This window comes from Prunus persica, chromosome G2 (genome assembly GCF_000346465.2).
Source record: "Prunus persica cultivar Lovell chromosome G2, Prunus_persica_NCBIv2, whole genome shotgun sequence".
NCBI classification, from domain to species: domain Eukaryota; kingdom Viridiplantae; phylum Streptophyta; class Magnoliopsida; order Rosales; family Rosaceae; genus Prunus; species Prunus persica.
The window spans coordinates 1,341,756-1,363,063 of record NC_034010.1 but is presented as its reverse complement, the minus strand read 5'-3'; the positions used below and the strand labels follow the sequence as shown (position 1 = coordinate 1,363,063).

Sequence of the window (21,308 nt, the reverse complement as noted above, 5' to 3'; positions counted from 1 at the left end):
GATGGGCAATTTCGGAAGAAAAAAATCGAAGGAAACGATGAGTTCGCTTACCTGGGTTGGAAAAATCGAACCAACTCTTTCTGATTTGTGTTCGTGTTTTGGAGAGCAAAGGAGCGAGGAAAAAAGTGGAGGGAAACTGACGAAGAAGATCCGATTGGCTGGGCGAAATGGATGAAGAGGCGCCGATGTGTTGGTGCGGAAAGGCTGCTACAATTCGAACCTCTTGGACAGATTCGAATCCTGGGAGGCGATTTTCCATGTGTGCAGCCAAGGTACGTGAGACTAAGAGGGGTTTTAAGGGCTGTGAATTTTGGGCATGGTTTGATCCCGCCATGTGTGCACGGTCGAAGGCAGTGATTCCTGGGCTTTTAAAATCGCGGAATAAGCTGAAGAAGTCAATGGCAATGGCAAGACAAAGAGAAAAGGTCGTTTGGGTGTTGTTGGTGGCTTCGTGGGTTCTATTTGCAAGCATCATTTTGGGAGGGATGTGTGGATGTGGAGTAAACAAAAAGAGGAGCTTGGAATTAGCTTCTGCCATTGAATGAATGTATTGTTAGTAGCAGTTTGTAATGGTTTAATTGTTATGTAAAGGTTTAAGGGTTTAGGGTTTTAGGATGAAGGGTTATGGGGTAAGGCTTAAGGGCTTATGGGGTAGGATTAAGGGTTATGGGGTAAGGTTTAATTGTTATGTAGCAGTTTAATTGCCGACTTTTTTGTAACTTGATGAAGTGAATGGAATGGCAAAATTTGTAGAAAATGGAATGGCAAAAATAATGTAACAGGGAAGTTAGAAAATGGATGCACCTGGAATAATGAAGTGAATGGCCAAAATAATGAAGCAAAGTGGCAACCCAAAAACTCAGAAAATTCTGCATTCAAAATGGCTCAAAATAACCAGATAATAACATTGCATATCGTACATATTTCATGTCCATTCAAATTCATTCCAAAATGGCAGTTTCAGTGGATGTATTTGCATTCACAGTGGTTGAGGCTTATGTGAATGCAATTACATCCATCAAAATAAGTCAGCACTTAGTTATACATGACCAATTGTTCAAAAACAAAAACCTCCTAATCACAAACTGCCAGTCTAACAACAAAACGTGAATCATCAAATAGCTTTTTCAGTGAGCTTCAATGTACAACATTTGATCCTGCAGTTGAAATAGAAGTTGATGCATGAGGAAGCAAAGTTGAGGCTGGTTGTGCTTCAGAAGTGGCATGTCCTTTCTTAGTTGGTTTTGGCTTCCCTTTTTGCACACGCCTTGGAGGCTTGGATCTTTGCTTTAGGGTGCTTGGATCACCAGCTAGAGTGGATGCGTCAGATGGAGTGGTCTACAACATAAAAACTACATCAGGTTGCAACAAACGCTTAGGGTTATTAAGGGATAGAATTGAAAAAGATTGAGTTGCTATACCTGGGTATTTTCAGTACCCCTCTTCCTCTTAGTTGCAGGTTTAGCTTTTGGGGGAAGATTCCTATGGCAAGTCCTCTTATTGTGCCCTTTTTTACCACATTGCCCACATTTGAGAGAGTCTTGTGTCTTAGGAATGCGAGACAATGCAGTTTCAGATTGGTTTCTTGATGCTCTCATCTTCATCTTGCCCTTGTGCTCTTCCTGTTCTTTGTTTCTACATTTTCTTGGCCTTCCAGGCTGTGTAGAGTAAGACGGAGGAAGACATGGTGGAAAGTCAGTCTTATCCCACATATCCATCCCATTCATAGGCAGTATGAGATTCTCATATGTCTTCAAGTAAGTTGATTTCAAATAGCAGTCATCCACAAAATCCATGACATTAAGACCCCCTTTATAATTTATGGCTGCAATAGCATGAACACAAGGCCATCCCTGCAAATCCCAAGCTCTACAAGAACAAGTTCTCAATTCCAAGTCCACAATATATTGTGCATGGCCACCAGCTGACACTTGGAATTTACCTCCACCTGACCACATTGCCACACAAGCACCTGCCTTGGCTTTATTTCCCTCCACCTTCTTAAATATCCTTGGGCAGATAGGCTTGTTCCATGTCAGCATTTTGTCCCTTCTTGCTTGTATTCTCCTCATCAGCATACATCTAATATACTCAAACATTGACAGAATTGGTCTATCCCTACATTCCAATATGGTAGCATTGAAGGACTCGCAAAGATTATTCAACAACATGTCACACTTCAAATGAGTGTTGAAGTGTGACTTGGACCAATGCCTTGGAGGTTTATCTGGAGTGGTTAGCCATTCATATGCAGCCTTTGACAGTTTTTTCAGGTCTTCCATGGCCCTTGTAAAGTGGGGGACAGTGGTTGCATATGATGCTTCCCAAAACTTGTCTCTGAGGCTTTTTGCTTTGAAAAGCACCCTATAGTTGGAAAACAGGTGTCTTGCACAGAACCGGTGGTCACAATTAGGGACCACTTGCTCAAAAGCAAGTACTAAACCTTTTTGTTTGTCGGATATAAAGGTGAAGCCAAATTGATTCACAATCTCACAATCCTTAACCAATAGCTCCAGAAACCAAATCCAAGATTCCTTGCACTCTGATTCCACAACTGCATAAGCAATTACCCAGGTTTCATTATTGGCATCTATACCCACAACAGTTAACAGTTGCCCTGCATAAACACTCTTCAAAAAGCACCCATCTAAACCTATAATAGGCCTGCACCCAGCTTTGAAGCCTTCCTTAGCAGCTCCTAAACAAACATACAACCTTTGAAACTTTGGTTGCCCCACTTGTTGTTGGAAATCACACTTAACCATTGCTGTGGTTCCTGGGTTAGTCTTCCTTAATTCCTCACAGTAATCCCAAACTCTTGAATATTGTTCATTGAAACTGCCCTCAATCAGCTTTAGTGCCTTATATTTTGCCCTATACACTTGTTGTCTTGATACCCCTATATTATAATCCTTCTCAACAGTCTCCTTGAATGACTTCACTGGCCACTGGGGATTGGACTTCAAACTGTGAACATATTTCTTGCTTATCCATGTTGACTTCACAGTAGGGTTCTCCCATAGCTGTGTACATGTGTGCTCACCTACATATGTCTTCACTTGCAATGTGTTCTCATGTTGCATTTTTGAAGCATATATCATCCACTTACAATCTGGGTCCCCACAAACTGCCTTCAGCTTCAAAGCCTCATTCCTAATAAACACTACATCCCTATTCTGCAAGATGGAGTACTCTCTGACAGCTGCCCTAAACACCTTACAATCACTAAACAACAGCCCAATCTCAAACTTTGGATCTGCCATGTCAGTTGCAGCATTGAACTCTGGCCAATTCTTATCAACTTCCTCATCAGAATTATACTTGGCATAATCCCTGCACTCAGAATCGTCAGAATCCAATTCAACATCTGTAGGCCAATCAGGAGCAGCCTCATTCCCAGTTTCTTTAGCCCCTGTCCATTCAGTTTGGTCATCCACCCATTCATAAAAAAAAACATCATCTTCATCTTCATCTTCACTGAAGTTCTTGGGAATCATATAATCTGAGTCCTCACTATCAGAAGCATCATCATCCAAGCCTTCAAAGTTTGCAGCATTTGCCAAACTTCTTCCACTTCTCAACATCATGGAATCCCTTTGAAACTCGGTCCTGTAGCCATCAACCCTTCCTTCCACAACTTTGTCTTTATGGTGAACAATCTTTGTCCTCCTCAAACTGCCACTTCTTTTTTTACCAAATGCACGCTTCACCCTATGTGACATGTCATCAACCTTGCCTTTGCCTTTATCAGAACAACCTTGACTTGGCTTTTCTTTGCCCTTGTGAGAATTCTCCTCATTATTCACAGTGACATTTTCTTTGCCTTGTTTAGAAGCTTCATCAATCAACCCATCTTCATTCAAGCCATCTTCATTCAACTCTTTGCCTTCTCCACATGCTTCTTCATTCAACCCTTCTTCATTCAACTCTTCTATTACAACACTTGTTTTTTTCACCTTTTGCACCTGGGATACTCCCCCACCTACTGGAACAATGGCACCACAATTGTCATCAAGCTCTTGAATCACTACCCCACTGTTGGTCCCAAATTCATCATCCAAATTTATAAATATGTTTGAACCCACTTGACTGTAAAACTGCTCTTGAGTGCATGCCAAGACATGATGTTCTAGGAATATATTTATCACCCTAGTGTCAGGCACAAATACTAGCATGTCTAAGACATCTGTATCTTCACTCAGCTTAACTAGGCCACCATCAAAACTATCACCTTCAATACTGTACCAGTAGTTAATCAAACCTTCGTGCCCTAACTCCTTGACCATGGCATCTATCTCAGTCATTGACATTCTATCTTTATCACAATAATCAAACCAATCCACAGACCCATTCACATAATAGTTACCTCTTATTTCACCATTGTGGTACATTTGAATAGAAAATCCTGCCTCATCCCCTGCAGGTCGAAAACCACACATGAATTTTACCAATTTTACCCAAAACAAAATACATGTACTCCTGTTTACAAATACACATACACATACAAATACAAATACAAATACATATACATATACAGATATACAAATGCAGATATACAAACACACAAATACAAACACACATATACAAATGCATGTTTCTATGTCAGTACACACATATACAAAAGGTAAGATTCCCAGTGGTTGTAGGACCACATACAAAAGCCAACGTTTACTTCCACCATTCACACCATTCCATCTACCAATTAAATAGACACAGTGATACCAAACCCTAAACCCTATCACAATCCATTATAAAAGCCAAACTTTCAGTCGACACCAAACTCGAAACCGACTCTATTTGAAACTTTCACTCGAAAACATCATCTGCCAATAACCTTAGAACAGTAACCCATACGTACCATAGAAAGGTTCTCCATATCCTTCCGGACGAAGTCCCCAACTCATATTCTTCAGATCTTTTCGGAAACCTCCGTTTCAGTATGATTTTTGCACTCCAAAACACGAACAAACCCTCAGAACCTCTCTTCTATGTCTGTCTCAGTACGAACACAACTCAGAAACCGAGTTGGTTCAATTTTTCCAACTCAGGTAATCGAACTCTTCCTTGGAACGCGTGCCAACTCTTCGTTTCCTTCGATTTTTTTCTTCCGAAATTGCCCATCGTGCCGTCGCTTTCTAACAGCTATTTGGTTATGATGTGGGTCCCACGACTGCCACGTCAGCATTTAACGTCTGACTTTGACGGTCAATGTAACGGCTGGTGTAAATTGTTAATATTTCGAAATATTGGGTACGAAATTGATAAAAATCAAACCTTGGGGTCCATTTCGATACTGACACTAAACCTCCGGGGACTAAAGTGACGTTAACCCAAAATAATAATAAAGGAGCTGCTAGAATTTTCGGGTTTTTTGGATTGGGTCTTGAAAGAACACCCTTTTCATAAGTCCATTGAAGACTGGGCTGGGCTACTTTTGCCATGACAATCAATATTCTCCACGCCAAGTCCAATAGATACCAACCTCTCCTTTTCCTTTGGTCCTTGTTGTCTTCCTCAGCCAGAAGTGCCCTATCAAGCTATCAGCCTCCCGCCCGAGTTCATGGAAGCCAGACCCTAAACCCTAAGCTCAACTAGGTCAAGCAGGAGGAGGCTGTGGTTCTGTGAACGTGAGTTAATTAATAGAGCGAAAAAAATGAAGTTAGCAACGTCATCATATTCATATTCCTCAGTTACTCCTATTCATTCTGTTTTTCTTCACAAAAACCGTCGCAAATTGTCATTTAATATATTTCAGGGTACTTCTTCTTCAACAACCGCATCCAATTCCACATCCACTTCTTCTTCCACTCAAACCCATCAACTACTAAGCACACCCGCCGCAATGGTTTCTTCCCTCCGGACCCACCGCCATGCCCACTATCCTCCTCCGTGGTTTAGGTTCATCTCTCTCTCTCTCTCTCTCTCTCTCTCTCTCTCTCTCTCTACTTTTCTGTTTATTTGAATTTATTATCTTTATTATTGCATTCAATTTGTAATTGCTGCTGATTTCTGTGGACTTGGGTTGTTTGGTTTTCAAATTTGCAGTGTTGCTCCTATGATGGAATGGACTGATAATCACTACAGGACTCTGGCCAGGCTCATTTCAAAGAACGCATGGCTCTACACTGAGATGCTTGCTGCTGAAACAATTGTCTATCAAAAGGACAATCTGGTAAGCCATATTTATCTAACCGTATTTTCTGTTCAAGTTTAACTTGGGGGCAGGACGGGGAGGCTTATTGTTTTATGTACTGTGTACGTAGTAGGCTTCTCTTTTTTCTGTTTGCTCTTTTTTTCCCTAGGAAAATACACTGCTAGAATTGCTTTTGGTGGCCGCAAGTGAGATATTGGACTTCATTTTGTATCAAACTAGAAAGAATTGTGAAATGTCACCTCAGAATCGAAAAGCTTTCAAATAGTTTCAACCAAGAACATAATTAGGTGGAAAATGTGAAGTTTATTTTCACAAGATACCATTTGGCGTCTTTTTGATTGATCCTCATCCAATAGAAGGAAACGTTTGACAAAATATCTTCCATGTGTTTAGTTGAAATAAATCCCTTTAATTTTTTCAAACCACTTGTGTACTGACTGACGCTGGGATAGGAAGAAAAGAGAGATAGAGTAGGCCAGGAGACTAGAAGGGGAACTCTTAATTAGTGAGCCTACCACCTTAGATAGGTAATTATGGCTGGAAATTTTTTGATTGTGGCGGTTTCAAGTTTTCAACAATTTCAGACAAAATGGACAAACTAGAGAAACTTTGTGAGTTTCAAAGTTCAAAATTGGAGTTGAGTGGGGCTAAATGTCCCAAGTAGAATTCTTAAAATGTTTTTTGTAGGTACGGGTTGATGTTGAGTGGCCTGGGTGGTAATGTATACACAATGATGGAACTGTTTGGAATTTCAATTTTAATGCTTTTGTCTCTTGAGTGTACACATATCACAAAAGAATGTATAGATTTTTATATTTTCTTTCCTTTGTATTTCCATCTTCTTCAATTTAGTATATGTTTTATTTTCTGAAGGGTAGCTGGCCGGAATGCGAATTAAAGTTCTGTTTGTTTTTTATTTATTTATTTAAATCTCTGAACTGCCGTTAACAGTTACTGTCATTTCTTGAATCTTTTGTGCATCTGATTAGTTGGGATTGAGACAGCTGATAGTGTGACTCTTTATCAGGACAGATTCTTGGAATATTCTCCAGAACAACATCCTATTGTTCTTCAAATTGGCGGGAATAATTTGGAAAACCTGGCCAAAGCGACTGAGCTTGCTGAACCTTACAAATACGATGAGATCAATTTTAAGTTTGTGCACTTACTATTGCCTATCTTTTTATTCACCAAATTTTCTTCACTTTCTTTTTCTTTTTCCTTGACCCCTTACGTAGCCTTCTATGTTTACCAGTTGTGGATGTCCAAGTCCAAGAGTAGCTGGACATGGGTGCTTTGGTGCTCGCCTTATGCTTGATCCAAAGGTTTGATAACATTTCTCATTATATTGTTAATTGCAATATATATATATATATATGTGTGTGTTTGTTTTCTGTGCACTCTGTTCTGATAAAGACATTTGGTCTTTACAAGGAAAGTTTGTTGCTGAGGCTATGTCAGTGATTGCTGCGCACACAGATGCCCCTGTCAGTGTTAAGTGTCGAATTGGTGTTGATGATCATGATTCATATAATGAGCTCTGTAAGGTCCTTTTGTCCGAATATTTTATCTATATAGTCAACAAACTTTCAATATTTCTTATGGTAGAAAAGAAAAGGAAATTGGAAGAGCCAGTGAATGATAAACTATGGACAAATAGGTTTTTGCATCTTACAAATATATTATGCTTTAATTTTGGATGGATAAAAAGAATGTTAAACACAATTTGAACAGTCAAATGTAAGAGCTTTTTAAGGGTATGCGGATGGATAGTTAGCAAACTGAAAAGAGAGTATGAAAATTAGAGAGATAAGGTAAATGCAAGGGCTTTTTAAGATTTTCCTATATAGGGAAGCATTGTATTACTATTTTGGAGCAGTCAGAAACAGAAGCAGGAAAGAAAATATAGCTTTGTAGTAAAAGTTAACAGGAACTGCATATTGCAATATTTTGTTGCGTACACTCTTTCCACACTTTTGTTTTATATGCCTGTTGAATGATAACTGTAGAACATTATTTATTGGTTTAATGCTTGTTGCTGAGCAAATCTAATTCCTTTATTGTTGCTTATCTAAATTTGAAAGACTGTAGCTATGGTTATGTTAGTTTCAGGAGTTGCATCCTTATTTTATTGTGCCACCACCTGTCTGCTTTTCAGGTGACTTTATTTACAAGGTTTCTTCTCAATCACCAACTAGGCATTTCATAATACATTCACGGAAGGCACTACTCAATGGAATTAGCCCAGCTGAAAATCGAAGTATTCCACCTCTTAAGTATGTATTGTGTGATTTCATATTTTGTCAGCTTATAATTAAATCAGCTGACCTATGTTTATTAGAGAAATGTTATACTGGTATGCTTATCCCAAAATTGCTATCCTAAAAATGCTTAGATATTTGTATACATATGTAGATCACATTCACAGCTAACATGCTGCTTCTTATTATTAACCGCATCTTACTTTTTTGCAGATACGAGTACTTTTATGGCCTTTTGCGTGACTTTCCAGACTTAAGATTTACGATAAATGGGGGCATAAACACTGTTGATGAGGTAAACCTTGTCGATTGAACTGTTATTTTGGCCTTCAGAGGATATCATTTTTCTAGCTACATTTTGTTCAATTCTTTGTTGTATTTTTTCTTTTTTATGAAAATTTCCCGCAGTCCAATGGTACATCAGTTGGAACTTGGACTTTTGTGTCTGTGCTAACATTTCCTTATTGTTGAGAAAGGTTATCCCAAAATTGTATTTTCTGAACCTTTCTGTCATTATATATGCTGAATTTTAAAGTTACTATCTTGATGCTTATATATGACAATTTTTGCATGTTTTAATTTTGTGATTATATATGAACTGAGTAGTTGTTTAGCTTTTCATTCTGGTTTCCAACATGACTTGGGAATGCATACAACAAAGCTGTAGCTTGTCCTTTATGTTAATTGATACAGATACTTTATGTTGATTCCATTCGCCTATTTCACATGTCTTTTTCCTCCCTCTGATTTTAGGTCAATGCAGCTAGAAGGGCAGGAGCTCATGGTGTAATGGTTGGACGTGCTGCATTTCAAAAGTATGTAAATACTCATAGTTTGGATTTTCTTTTCCTTTTCGGTATGCTTATTGTTGCAAGAACCTTTAAGTTGGTTATATGTAGTTCGAGTCTTAGTCTTATCCTCTCGGATGATTATCTGCTTCTGTTTCATTTTTTGTGTCTGGGTGCACATGTAATTCTAGCTTTTCAAATGAAACTAGAATTCTTTCAATATAATTTTTGTTTCCTATCAAAGAACAAAAATTTGAAAGAACCAAATGCACTTCATGTGCAGGGATTAAGTAGACAGGGTACACTTTAAGATGAAATTTGAGTATGGAGTGTCAGAAGGTAGGGAGAATAAACCTCTTCAGTTAAGCTTTCTGCTTGAAGAGTGTTGTCCAAGATAAGAAAACATGTTTTCCACACAATATTAAAATCTCATAACTTCTTGCTTCACATGTAAGTCTGTACACTACCTTAGAACCAAATGTGGGTCTAGCATGTGCGAAAGAGGAAAGTTACTGGAAAAAAGGTCAAAACTTGTATAAGACTGACTAACGACTAACTTTAATAATTACACCATATAAAAATGTCCCCATAAGTTTGAGTTTGGATATTCTATTTAACTTTAAGTTCTAAATATTTGGATTTCTGATAATCCTCTCTATTGTAATGCTACTACTTTGTGACTCAAAAGTTAACTGACAACTGTTGTACATTTTCCACAGGCCCTGGCATACTTTGGGACATGTTGATACTGCCATTTACGGTGCACCAAGCAGTGGTGTAACACGGCGTCAGGTTCAGTTGCAAACTTGGCTGTGAAATGGGTGTATTTTTTGTTTTACCTACAGCTCATATTTTCTTTCCTCTTTTTTTCTCCACTTTTAGATACTTGAGAAGTTTCAAGTGTATGGTGATTCTGCTGTGGGAAAATATGGACGCAAACCAACAGTGCGAGATGTGGCAAGGGTGGGTTACACTATCATCTTCATGATATTATGTTGCAGTCTGGAAAATGTGCCACATACCCTTATATATTACAAGTCATAGAAGAAGGAATAGAGTATGCCAAGAACCGTTTTTTCTGCAAACTCTAAAACGTGGAGCTGACAATTTTTTGCTATTGTTTGCCATATTTTCATGAGTCATAAATGACTTCTTTCTAAAGAAAAATAGAAAGAACAAAAATTGGGAAGCTGTCAACTGATTTTTTGTTGACGTCATTTTGCATTCAATAACATGGGTCTCTTTTCATGTGTCTCTCTCCCCATATCTGAAGGCTATGTTGCATTGATCCTGTCATACCGGAAGCGCATCATGGATTATGAATTTTGACATGAGTTGGTCATCTGACTCATTCTGACAGCCTTGTTCAATGTAGTTGTTACCTTATGGGTCTACTCTGGGATATGTGATTATGAAAATAGGTCTAAATACTTTTGCAATATGGATCAATCCATGAAATGCCAAGTTATCCTGTTGTCTCTATCATTCCGTCTTTCACCACTTATTTTTTTGGTTGACTGGGGTACAATATCTTAAGCTAGTCTGTTATGACCTCAGTTTCTCCTACTATAATTATTATTGGTTCAGTTACCTTATCCTCGTTTTGTTCTGCTGCAGCCTTTGCTTGGTCTCTTCCATTCAGAACCTGGGAATGGTGTGTGGAAGCGAAAAGCTGATGCTGCTTTCCTGCATTGCACGGTATTATTATCATCATTTTACACCTATATAGTTCCATTCTTAGTATTTAATCTATTATCAAAATTTAAGGGAAGTTTCCCAAACACAGGACCTTAAAGTTCTAGTCACAAAAAAACAAAAACAAAAAAAAAAAACAAAACAAAAAAAAACAAAAAACAAAAAAAAACCAATATTCATTTACATAATTTGCTTTCACTTTCCACCCCATGTAAACTATCAACCATTTTCATTAGTTCTGGTCAAGGCAGTAATCGTCTTCATTATTTGCTTCCACTTTCATGCCTAAGTTTTTATGAATAATGCTTCTCAGCTTGAAATGTTTTAAAGTTAATGTCAATCAAAGAAACAGCACACTACATTTTTCTTATTAAAAAATACATATGTAAGCAGCCAACATCATCAGAATTCGGTTTGGATAAATATTTATTGCAGAGGTTTGATTGGCATGAGTGTGTGGGGGAAATAATGAGTCCCCATAAACACAACATTACATCATTAATGTGTCTTTATGCTGCATTCTTTGAGAATCTTTTTAGGGGAGCAGTCTATGTTATACTATTATACATGATACATATGTCTCTAACTCTCTAATTGAAGCTCTTCTAGGATAAAAAGCCAGCCTTTCTCCAAACCCTCCTAGCTATTCAATGCTGCGTCATTGGCAATGTATATTGATAAAGTGTTTTAAGAAGATTTTAAAAGCAATCCCCAAACCCGATCATATTGCCTTTGTGATATGTAGGTTGTACTCAATAATAATCAATAAAAGTGCAGCACAAATGAAATGTCATCTAGTATATAATATATTGATTTTACCTAACAATATCAGTATTGGTGTTTTTGGTTGACATTTATCAACATGTCGTAATGAAGTATAGAAGAGATCCTCTTTTCTATTTTGAAAAGGAGCTGTATAGAGAGCAATCTTTTACAGCAAGCATGACAAGCATGATGAAGGTTATGAGAAGAAAGGATAATACAGTAATTCCACAAAAACTTAAGTTGTCTTGATTGTACCTCTATGGCATTCATTACTGTCATTCATTCTTTTCTGGTAGCTTTTTGGTCTGATCTTCCCAGACTCGACTTATTTTCCCTTTTCAAAATTGCTCTAGCTTCTGAGACAGCTCTTGAACCTTGCAGACTATGAAATCATTTTTTGAGGAAACGCTTGTGGCAATTCCTGACCATGTACTAGATTCACCTATTGGAGAGCCATCATCAGGAGGTGAAGATCCTTTTGCCAATATTCATACTTTGCTGCCTCCAGCGTACGAATCAAGGGAGCAAGAACTACTATATGCCTAGTCTGTATCTGTTCAAAATATCAAGTTTAGGCTATTCTTTACATTTTTGGAATTTAACCTGATTGATCCCATGTAGGAATATGTACTAATATATGTCAGTGCACAGTCAGAAATTTTTTGTTGTGAAGCAGTGAGTCCATCATAAAAATCTTCTGGCTGGTGACTAGCAATTTTTCTTCTAGGTGCTACATGTCCTCTATAATGAGAACCTCTTAACTTCACGAATCTGTTACACTGATTTTTTTAAATATATGATGTGGGCTATTTTTGCAATCATTGTAAACGCGATCTTGATTGAGCCTTTGGAATTTTGTCATGTATAACTTGATCTTTGATCTGAATTCTATAGTTCTAAATACTGCCAATTTGATATCCACTTCCATAGCTCTTAGTTAAATGGTGGATCTCTCTTTTCTTTTCTTTTTTCCCTTCTAATAGCTTTGCTAGGTGTGAAATGAGAAATTAGAACTGAAATTGTTACTCCTGCCTCTTGGATAAGAGATTATGTGTATGCTCATTATACACTTTCCCCCTAATCTTGTATTGTTGCGTTGTATTGTATTGCTCCTCTTCTTTTGACTTGTTTCAATTCAACCTTAAGAAAACAAACTACAATAGGCAATGGCCTCAGTAACCATGACTGCATCATCTCTTGGTGGCGCAACCCTCTCCAGCTGTTCTCCTATCACGGCACGTCCGTTTGTTGGCCAAGGCTGCAGGAGCAGCTGAAGAGCAAAAGGTGAAGATAAACTGTGACACCAAGAAAGAGGACAAGAATGGGAGTTGCTCTGCTGCTGGGATTGCATTGGCTGATGGGCCAAAACCGGGTACACCACCACCACACCACAACCCCACCACCCCCCCGCGCGGCCGAGAAGCTAGGAAAGCATTTGCTTCAGTTTGTGTTATCATGCCTGCAGCTAAGATCTGTCGCAGATGAAGCTCTATAATTTGTTGTGTTTTATGCTGAATTAGTTTGAGCCAAATGTAATGGTGCCCTATTTATGTGCTGGTCATCTTCTCTTGGGGAGAAACTTAGTTTGCTCTAATGCTTCTGTGAGATGTTAATCTGAGCATTCTAGATGTCTTTGATGATTTTTGTAAGCAAGAACATGCTCTATGAAGTTAATCAAAAAGCAATTATGGGCCACCAAATGGAGCTAACACTACCCCTTTCAATTCTCAGAATCACCACCTCTGCTTTAATCGAATACCTCCTCTTATTAAGATGAAACATACCATTTCAGAGTTGGAAGATTTTCTAACTCCCAAATTCGAATTTCCCATCCACATTAGTCAAATAAAGTATAACAAGTGCTAATTCTAAGGCATGACCCAATTAGAGAATAGATTGTCAACATTATTGCACGAAAATCAAAAGATAAAGTTTAGGGATAAAAGAAAGGTAATTTGTGCAACCCGGATAGGTGAGTTAAACTAGTTAATCAATGCATTGCGTCAGTCCTTTTGCACCTGAGTTTGATTCATATTTCTGTGATGTAGTAGTTTAGAATATCATTTTGTCAAAACCCAAAAAAAAAAAAAAGGCAATTTGTCCAACCCCACTTCCCTATATATCAAAAAATATTTGTTTTTAAATGAGATCGGAAATTCCCATTCATGTTCCCGCACCATATTTCCTGTTTATATTTGTAGATTAAAAAAATAATAATAATAAAAAGTTATATGCACATATATTTTTCTAATTAATTCACAATTTTAAATTTAAATTAGTGTCTATATTGACAACTCCCTTTCGTAAATTCTCCAAACATGTGATGTTTCCCTTTTTTTCCCGGGCAACCCGAACCGTACCAAAACTCTAACGGCCGAATTTGAGCAGCCTAAAACCCTAAACCCTAAGCCCCTGATCGAACCTCCAAAATAAAAAAAGAAAGGAAAAAAAACGAAACTTTTTTTTTTTTGAAAACCCAAAAGAGGGCAAGCAGAGTCCTCGCCTACGTGCGGGGGATACCCTGGATTCATCCAAAAGAAAAGAAAACACCGAAAATTACAATTACACAGCAAAAGAAGAGGAAGAGAAAGCTCTTTCCCGTTGTAATCAATCTTCACAGAGCACACAAAGCAGAGATTCTTAGCTGCTTCGTAAAACCCGATTCCAGGTACGACATTTTTCCTAAAAACCCTAATCTAGTCATCCATCCCCAATCCCTAACCCTGAAATCTCTTTTGTTTCAATTTCTCAACCTTTGATTTCAAATCCAGGTTTTGAAAAGGGAGAGAACTCTGTTAACTCGACTGGTGTGGTCTCTTCAACCAACCCTTCACCAGGCCTGCGTCGTTGCTTCCTCCGCCATCGCCTTTAGCGGTATCTCTATCTATCTACCTTCTTTATTGAATTCATATTGAGATTCACGACTATATCCTGTTTACCCAATGGTTAGAGTTGGTTAGAGCTGTTAGAATTGTTAGGAGGTTGGTTTGCTTAGCTGTCAGCTGTTAGCACGGTTATTTACTCATTAAGCAAAGAGACTAAGTAGATGTATATATATATATATATACTGTACTGTACAACGATTCAGTAAGAAATACATCATTCAGTTTTCGCATCTGCTCTTAGAAACTTCCAGTAAACTCTTTTCTTCCTCTGTCTCTACTACCATGGTTAGCATATCCTTCATTCAGTAATTTTTGTAGTTAATTATTAGTTTCTGTCATGCTGGTTTAGCTTGGCAAAATCACAGCATCTTCTCTTCTATTCTCTCCCATTTTTTATTGTTTAATGAAACAAGGAAAATATTGAAACCAACCATGTTTATCACATACTTGATCTATGGAGTTCGTATAAAAACTAGTTTTTGTTTTATTTATTTAAATTTATGCTGCGCTTAGGCCAGCATGATTTTACTTTTATTTGTATTTGATGTAATTAAATAAATAAATTGTCAGAGTTGTTATGCTGCGGATTGTGTGAACCAACCATACAAAAACTTGTTTAATTTGATTAGAACATGGCTGTAGTAAATCTTCATGACTTGAGGGCTGTTTATATGTTCATATAATTTTCTTTTTATATGTTCATATAATTTTTTATGTTTTAAAATTTTGATAATAATCTCATGGAATAGCTGGTTTGCTCATGGAAATCATTGCTTTTTATTTTTTCAGTTCCTGTAAGATCACTGACATGGAAGCCGAAGCTGAGAAGAGCTTAGTTAAGAGAAATTTTCTCAGAGACAATGAAGTAAAGATTCAAATGTTGTGGAAAGAGCATGATGTTTACAGGGCTGAATCTTGTGAAAAGCCTCCTGAACCAGGGGAGAAGTTCTTTGGAAACTTCCCATTCCCTTACATGAATGGTTCTTTGCATCATGCACATGCATTCTCACTCTCAAAGCTAGAGTTTTCTGCACGTTATCATAGGTTAAGAGGCGCCGATGTTCTCTTGCCTTTTGCTTTTCACGGCACTGGCATGCCCATCAAAGCCTCAGCTGATAAGCTTGCACGAGAGATCAAACAGTTTGGGAACCCACCAGTGTTTCCCCAAAGTGACAAAGAGGAGCAAGGGAACCAGCAGGAAGCAGAAGATGAAAAAGCAGGTGCACCTCCAGATAATAAGTTAAAGGGAAAGAAGTCCCAGGCTGCATCAAAATAAAGTGGACAAGCATACCAATGGCAAATTATGCGTAGTCTTGGCCTCTCTGACAGTGAGATACCTGAATTCCAAGAACCGTCTAAGTGGTTGAACTATTTCCCTCCATTGGCAGTGGAATACCTAAAGGCTTTTGGCTTGGGATGTGACTGGAGCCGCTCCTTTGTTACTACAGACTTGAATCCATATTTTGATAAGTTTGTGAGGTGGCAGATGTGGAAATTGAAAGAAATAGGTAAGATTGTGAAAGATAAACGTTACACAATCTACTCTCCATTGGATGGAAAGCCATGTGCAGATCATGATAGGGCAACTGGTGAAGGAGTTCAGCCCCAAGAATACACAATCATCAAAATGGAGGTAGTGGCACCTTTTCCTGCTAAGTTGGGAGTATTGGAAGGGAGGAAAGTTTTCCTTGCTGCAGCAACTTTGAGACCAGAAACCATGTGTGGACAAACAAATGCATGGGTTTTGCCCAATGGAAAGTATGGAGCCTTTGAAATCAACGACACTGATGTATTTGTTCTTACTCAGAGAGCAGCACTTAACCTCGCCTATCAGGAGTATTCTAGAGTCCCTGAGAAGCCTACTTGCTTGGTTGATCTCACTGGTTATGATTTGATTGGTCTTCCATTGAAATCGCCACTTGCACTCAATCAGATCATTTACGCCCTTCCAATGTTGACAATCCTAACAGACAAAGGTACTGGGATTGTGACCAGTGTCCCTTCTGATGCTCCTGATGATTTTATGGCCTTGCATGATTTAAAATTGAAGCCAGCTTTCAGGTCAAAATATGGTGTGAGGGATGAATGGGTCATGCCTTTTGATATTATCCCAATCATTGACATTCCCTAATTTGGAGATAAGGCTGCAGAAAAGGTGTGTGTAGATCTCAAAATCAAAAGCCAGAATGACAGAGAGAAGCTAGCAGAAGCCAAGAGGTTGACCTACTTGAAAGGATTTACAGAAGGAACAATGCTTGTGGGAGAATTCAACGGAAGGAAAGTTCAGGAGGCGAAAGCACTGTTAAGGAGCAAGCTGATAGAGGCAGGTGATGCAATTATGTATAGTGAACCTGAGAAGCGTGTAGTGCCAAGGTCGGGTGATGAATGTCTTGTGGCATGTACCGAGCCATGGTACATCACATATGGCGAAGCAGAATGGAAAAAACAGGCTCAGGAGTACTTATCCAGCATGAACTTTTATTCTGACATGACACGGCATGGATTTGAACATACATTGACTTGGTTGAATCAGTGGGCTTGCTCACGATCATTTGGGCTTGGGACGCGCATTCCCTGGGATGAAAAGTACTTTGTCGAATCGTTGTCTGATTCCACCATTTACATGGCTTATTACACCATTGCTCACTTGTTGCACAATGAAGACATGTATGGGGGTTCCAGCACATCTGGGGTTACACCTGAGCAAATGACCAATGAAGTTTGGGATTTTATTTTCTGTGATGGCCCATTTCCAAAATCATCTGAGGTGTCACAATTAATTCTGAATAAGATGAAGCAGGAGTTTGAGTACTGGTATCCTTTTGATCTTCGAGTGTCTGGTAAGGATCTAATCCAGAATCATTTAACCTTTTGCATTTACAACGACACAGCAATTATGTCCAAGAAGCACTGGCCTCGTGGATTTAGATGCAATGGGCACCTCATGCTTGATTCAATGAAGATGTCCAAGTCCACAGGGAACTTTATGACATTGCGTGAGGCAATTGCAGAATATTCTGCTGATGCCACACGGTTCTCTTTGGCTGATGCTGGTGATGGTGTTGATGATGCAAATTTTGTTTCTAGTACTGCAAATAAGGCCATCCTAGATCTCAGTAAAGAGATCTCATGGATGGAAGAACAATTGGGTGCAGACACGTTGAGAATAGGTCCCCCTTCTACTTTTGCTGACAGGGTCTTTGCGAATGAGATGAATATTGCTGTGAAGATGACTGAGCAGAATTACCAGGCTTGCAAGTTCCGAGAGGCCCTTATTACTGGCTTTGTTGGTCTTCAAGCTGCCAGGAAGTGGCACCGGATTTCATGTGGCTCTCAAGAAATGAACCGTGATTTGGTGTGGCGCTTTATGGATGTACAGACACGTTTAATTGCTCCAATCTGTCCACATTATACAGAATATGTCTGGAGGGAGCTTTTGAAGAAGGATGGGTTTGTGGTAAATGCAGGCTGGCCTGCAGCTGATGCTCCAGACTTAACCCTCCGGAGTGCCAAAAAGTATGTGGAAGACTTGATTGGTTCAATGATGAAGCTGTACAACAAGCAAAAGGCAAATTTGACCAATAAGAAGGTGATAGGCTTGATATGTGTTAAGGAACAATTTGATGAATGGAAGATAGAGTGCTTGAGGATACTCCAGAATAACTTCAACAGAGAGACTCGTTTTGCTGCAGACAGTGTCATATTGGAGGCATTGCAAAGTAGTTCTGTCAATCAGGGTAAAGATTTTAGACAAACCCAAAAGCTTTGTATGCCTTTCTTGAAGTCAAAGAAGAAGGATGCAGTTGAACTTGGGGCTCAGGCCTTAGACTTAAAGCTACCATTTGGAGAGATTGAGGTCCTTCAACAGAACTTGGACTTGGTTAAGAGACAAGTCAAACTTGAAGAGGTGGAAGTTTTGTCTGCTACCAACCCAGATGATCGTGCTAAAGCGGGCTCTCATGTTAAACAGATAGAGCAAAATCCTCCATCCCCTGGAAGTCCAACGACCATCTTCTTGACCTGTTCATTAGCTATAATCTTTTTGGTTGATATCTACAATTTACTTACAGAACTCTCTTTGTCAGATTAGTTTGCTCACCTAACTTGTGTGGGTTTTTCTTTTATTTATTATTTATTTTTATTAAAGTTCAAGCGTGGATTGCTTCTGTTTTCAACAATTTCAGACAAATGAAGAAACTAGATCAACTTTTTGAGTTCCAAAGTTCTAAATTGGAGTTGAGTGGGGCTAACAATCAAAGTAACAGTTCAAAATTGTCTTTTTATTTATTTATTTAAATTTCTGAACTGCCATTAACGGTTACTGTCAATCTTTTGGGCATCTGATTAGTTGGGATTGAGACAACTGATAGCTTGACTTTTTATCAGGACAGATTCTTGGAATATTCTCCAGAACATCATATTGTTCTTCAAATTGGTGAAAATAATTTGGAAAACCTGGCCAAAGTGACTGAGCTTGCTGAACCTTATAAATATGATAAGATCAATTTTAAGTTTGTGCACTTGCTATTACCTATCTTTTTATTCACTAAATTTACTTAACTTTCATTTTTTTTCCTTGACCCCTTATATGACCTTCTATGTTTTACCAGTTGTGGATGTCCAAGTCCAAGAGTGGCTGGACATGGGTGCTTTGGTCTTTACAAGGAAAGTTTGTTGCTGAGTCTATGTCAGTGATTGCCGCGTACACAGATGCCCCTCCCTGTCGGTGTTTTCTTTCGTTTTGTGTTCTTCTGTTTAATTTGGTTAGTTTCATTTTTGCATATGCATTAGTTGAGGTTTTATTCTTTTTTAGGCTTCTATTGTCAGTCTTTTTTGTTTATTCAAAGCTTCTTTCATTTTAGTTTTTGCTGTTTTGTTGGTGCTACTTTTGCATTAATTTTTCTACGTTTCTTTGCAGTTTTGAGTACTTTGATCTATGTTCATTGGCCATTTTTTATAGGTTTTCTGATCTATTGTTTGTGTTTAAGTTTTATAACTTTATATGCTGTTTTGCAAAAACAACAAAAAAAATTGTGCATTTTATTATTTTATTTTGTAGGCCTTTCTTTGTTCCTGGTTTACACATTTTTATTTGTCAAAGTTTTTTTTACTGTGTTTGTTTTGTGTGCTACAAAGCTTCTGGAGTCTTTGTTCTTCCCTCTTGCTGGTTTTCTAGGATAGGAAAGTGTTGTTTTTTCAGTTGGTACTGGTCCTTACGTTAGTTGGTTTTGTTTCAAGTTCTTTGGTCCTCTGGCTGGGCTGTGTTAGGTTTTAGATTGCATCAGGTTTTTTAGTTTTCTTTTTTTGTCTTCGTACTTTTGTTGTGGTCTGTCTTCTTTCTGGTTCTTTTGGCCAAGTTTTTCCATTGATTTTCCATTTGGCTAAGTTCTTTTAATTGGTTAGTTTTTTGCTTTAGAACTTTTTGTGGGGATTTTGATTTTGGGTTGCCGAGGTAAGTTTTCACTGATAGCTTCTGTTGCAATCTTCAGTTTTTTTTTTTTTTTTTTTTTTTGGTTTTCTTACATGTGCTTAAGTTTGTTCCAATTTGTATTTGGTTTCTTCTTGCCACTTTTATAAGTTTTGCTTTTTTTTTTATTTTTTTATACAAGCGATATTCTACTTTAATGTAATCTAAACTATGGGAAAGGGGATTCAAACTCGGGTGTAGAATGGGCAGCACAACCGCTCTAGCCAACTTGGCTAAGCCCGTGTCTCGCAGCTTTGCTTTCTTTGTTGTAGTTTTTTAACTTTCTCTTGTTTAGATGTTGAGCAGGTTATCAACAGGTTTCCTTTTCTGCTGTTCTTCATTGACACCGAATCTAGCCCATCTGATTAATCCATTTTGGTGCATTTATTTAATTTAAAGTCTAGTTCGATGCTTTTGATTTGATTCATGGTGCATTTATCCGGTGTCATTCGTTGTTGTCTATTTTGAGAGTATCTTTGAGAGGCCTAACGTCAATTTGTTTTTCCTCTCACTTTTTGTTGTTTATGTTTTATTTTTCTGTTTTGTTTTTTATTTTTCATGATAATTTTCTGTTGCAGGGTGATGATTTCTGCTACTGGCATGGCCATTTTGGTGTGTAGATTGAAGAGGTGTCCAAGCTTTCTCTTCTTTCATTTTTGTTTTTTCGTTTCCCCGTGCTAATCTTTTTTTAAGATTACGCTTTTTGATTCTCAGTGTGGGTTTAGGATGGTTCATTGTTATCCTTTGTATTTTCTTAAAGGTGCTTCTATTGTTTTGAATATAACATCTCTTTTCAAACCAAAAAAGTTCACTTGTGTTTGGATTGAGAAAATAACAATGTAAGTTGAACAAGACTCAGAAATTTATGAACATGTGCCAATTTTCTTGTTTGACTTAATAAACAAAGAAATTTATCATTTGTAAGAGGAAAAGAACTATTAAATTCCACATAAATGGATGTTATTTCTAAAATCTCAAAACTGAGCTTTAGACCCAAAGAAAGAAACTACAACCATATCATTAACGCCACCCTATCCTCACCATCGTCTCTACTACGATCATTTTTGCGATAGTCTAAATTAGAGGGGAGAGGAATTTCTCACATACACACAAATGATGTTGTGGGGGTTCGAACATGAATTTCTAGTTTGCAAATCAAAGCTCTTTTTCACTCGGCTAGATTCCGTTGATACCATCACTATTAATTATCTAAAAGTTGATACATTCACCAATATCAGTTGTAAACTCCATACTTCATCTTGCTTATAGGTTAATACCTCAATCAAAATTAAC

At 38.0% G+C, this 21,308-nt stretch overlaps 1 protein-coding gene and 1 pseudogene across 3 annotated transcripts; both read left to right on the top strand.

Annotated features, from left to right (window-relative positions):
- LOC18787333 (tRNA-dihydrouridine(20/20a) synthase) lies at positions 5,478-12,481 on the top strand. Of its 2 annotated transcripts, XM_020557730.1 has the most exons (13): positions 5,478-5,627; positions 5,756-5,898; positions 6,046-6,172; positions 7,182-7,309; positions 7,410-7,479; positions 7,594-7,696; positions 8,313-8,430; positions 8,629-8,710; positions 9,169-9,230; positions 9,923-9,995; positions 10,086-10,166; positions 10,821-10,901; positions 12,045-12,481. In XM_020557730.1, the coding sequence occupies exons 2-13, from the start codon at positions 5,843-5,845 to the stop codon at positions 12,207-12,209; spliced, it is 1,146 nt and encodes a 381-aa protein (XP_020413319.1). In that variant the 5' UTR covers positions 5,478-5,627; positions 5,756-5,842; the 3' UTR covers positions 12,210-12,481. The 2 variants fall into 2 exon arrangements, with proteins under 2 accessions (XP_020413319.1, XP_007218130.2); XM_007218068.2 differs by having other exon boundaries at positions 5,496-5,898.
- Positions 12,579-18,770, top strand: LOC18786069 (annotated as a pseudogene). Its single transcript, XR_002270254.1, has 2 exons — positions 12,579-14,537; positions 15,338-18,770. The product of XR_002270254.1 is annotated as a leucine--tRNA ligase, cytoplasmic (transcript).

Excerpts from the sequence above, each read along its gene's own strand:
- LOC18787333 (XM_007218068.2), top strand. The coding sequence starts at position 5,654 with ATGAAGTTAGCAACGTCATCATATTCATATTCCTCAGTTACTCCTATT. Across the intron at positions 7,310-7,409 it reads TACGATGAGATCAATTTTAA|TTGTGGATGTCCAAGTCCAA; the intron begins GTTTGTGCACTT and ends TATGTTTACCAG. Across the intron at positions 9,996-10,085 it reads GTGGTGTAACACGGCGTCAG|ATACTTGAGAAGTTTCAAGT; the intron begins GTTCAGTTGCAA and ends CTCCACTTTTAG.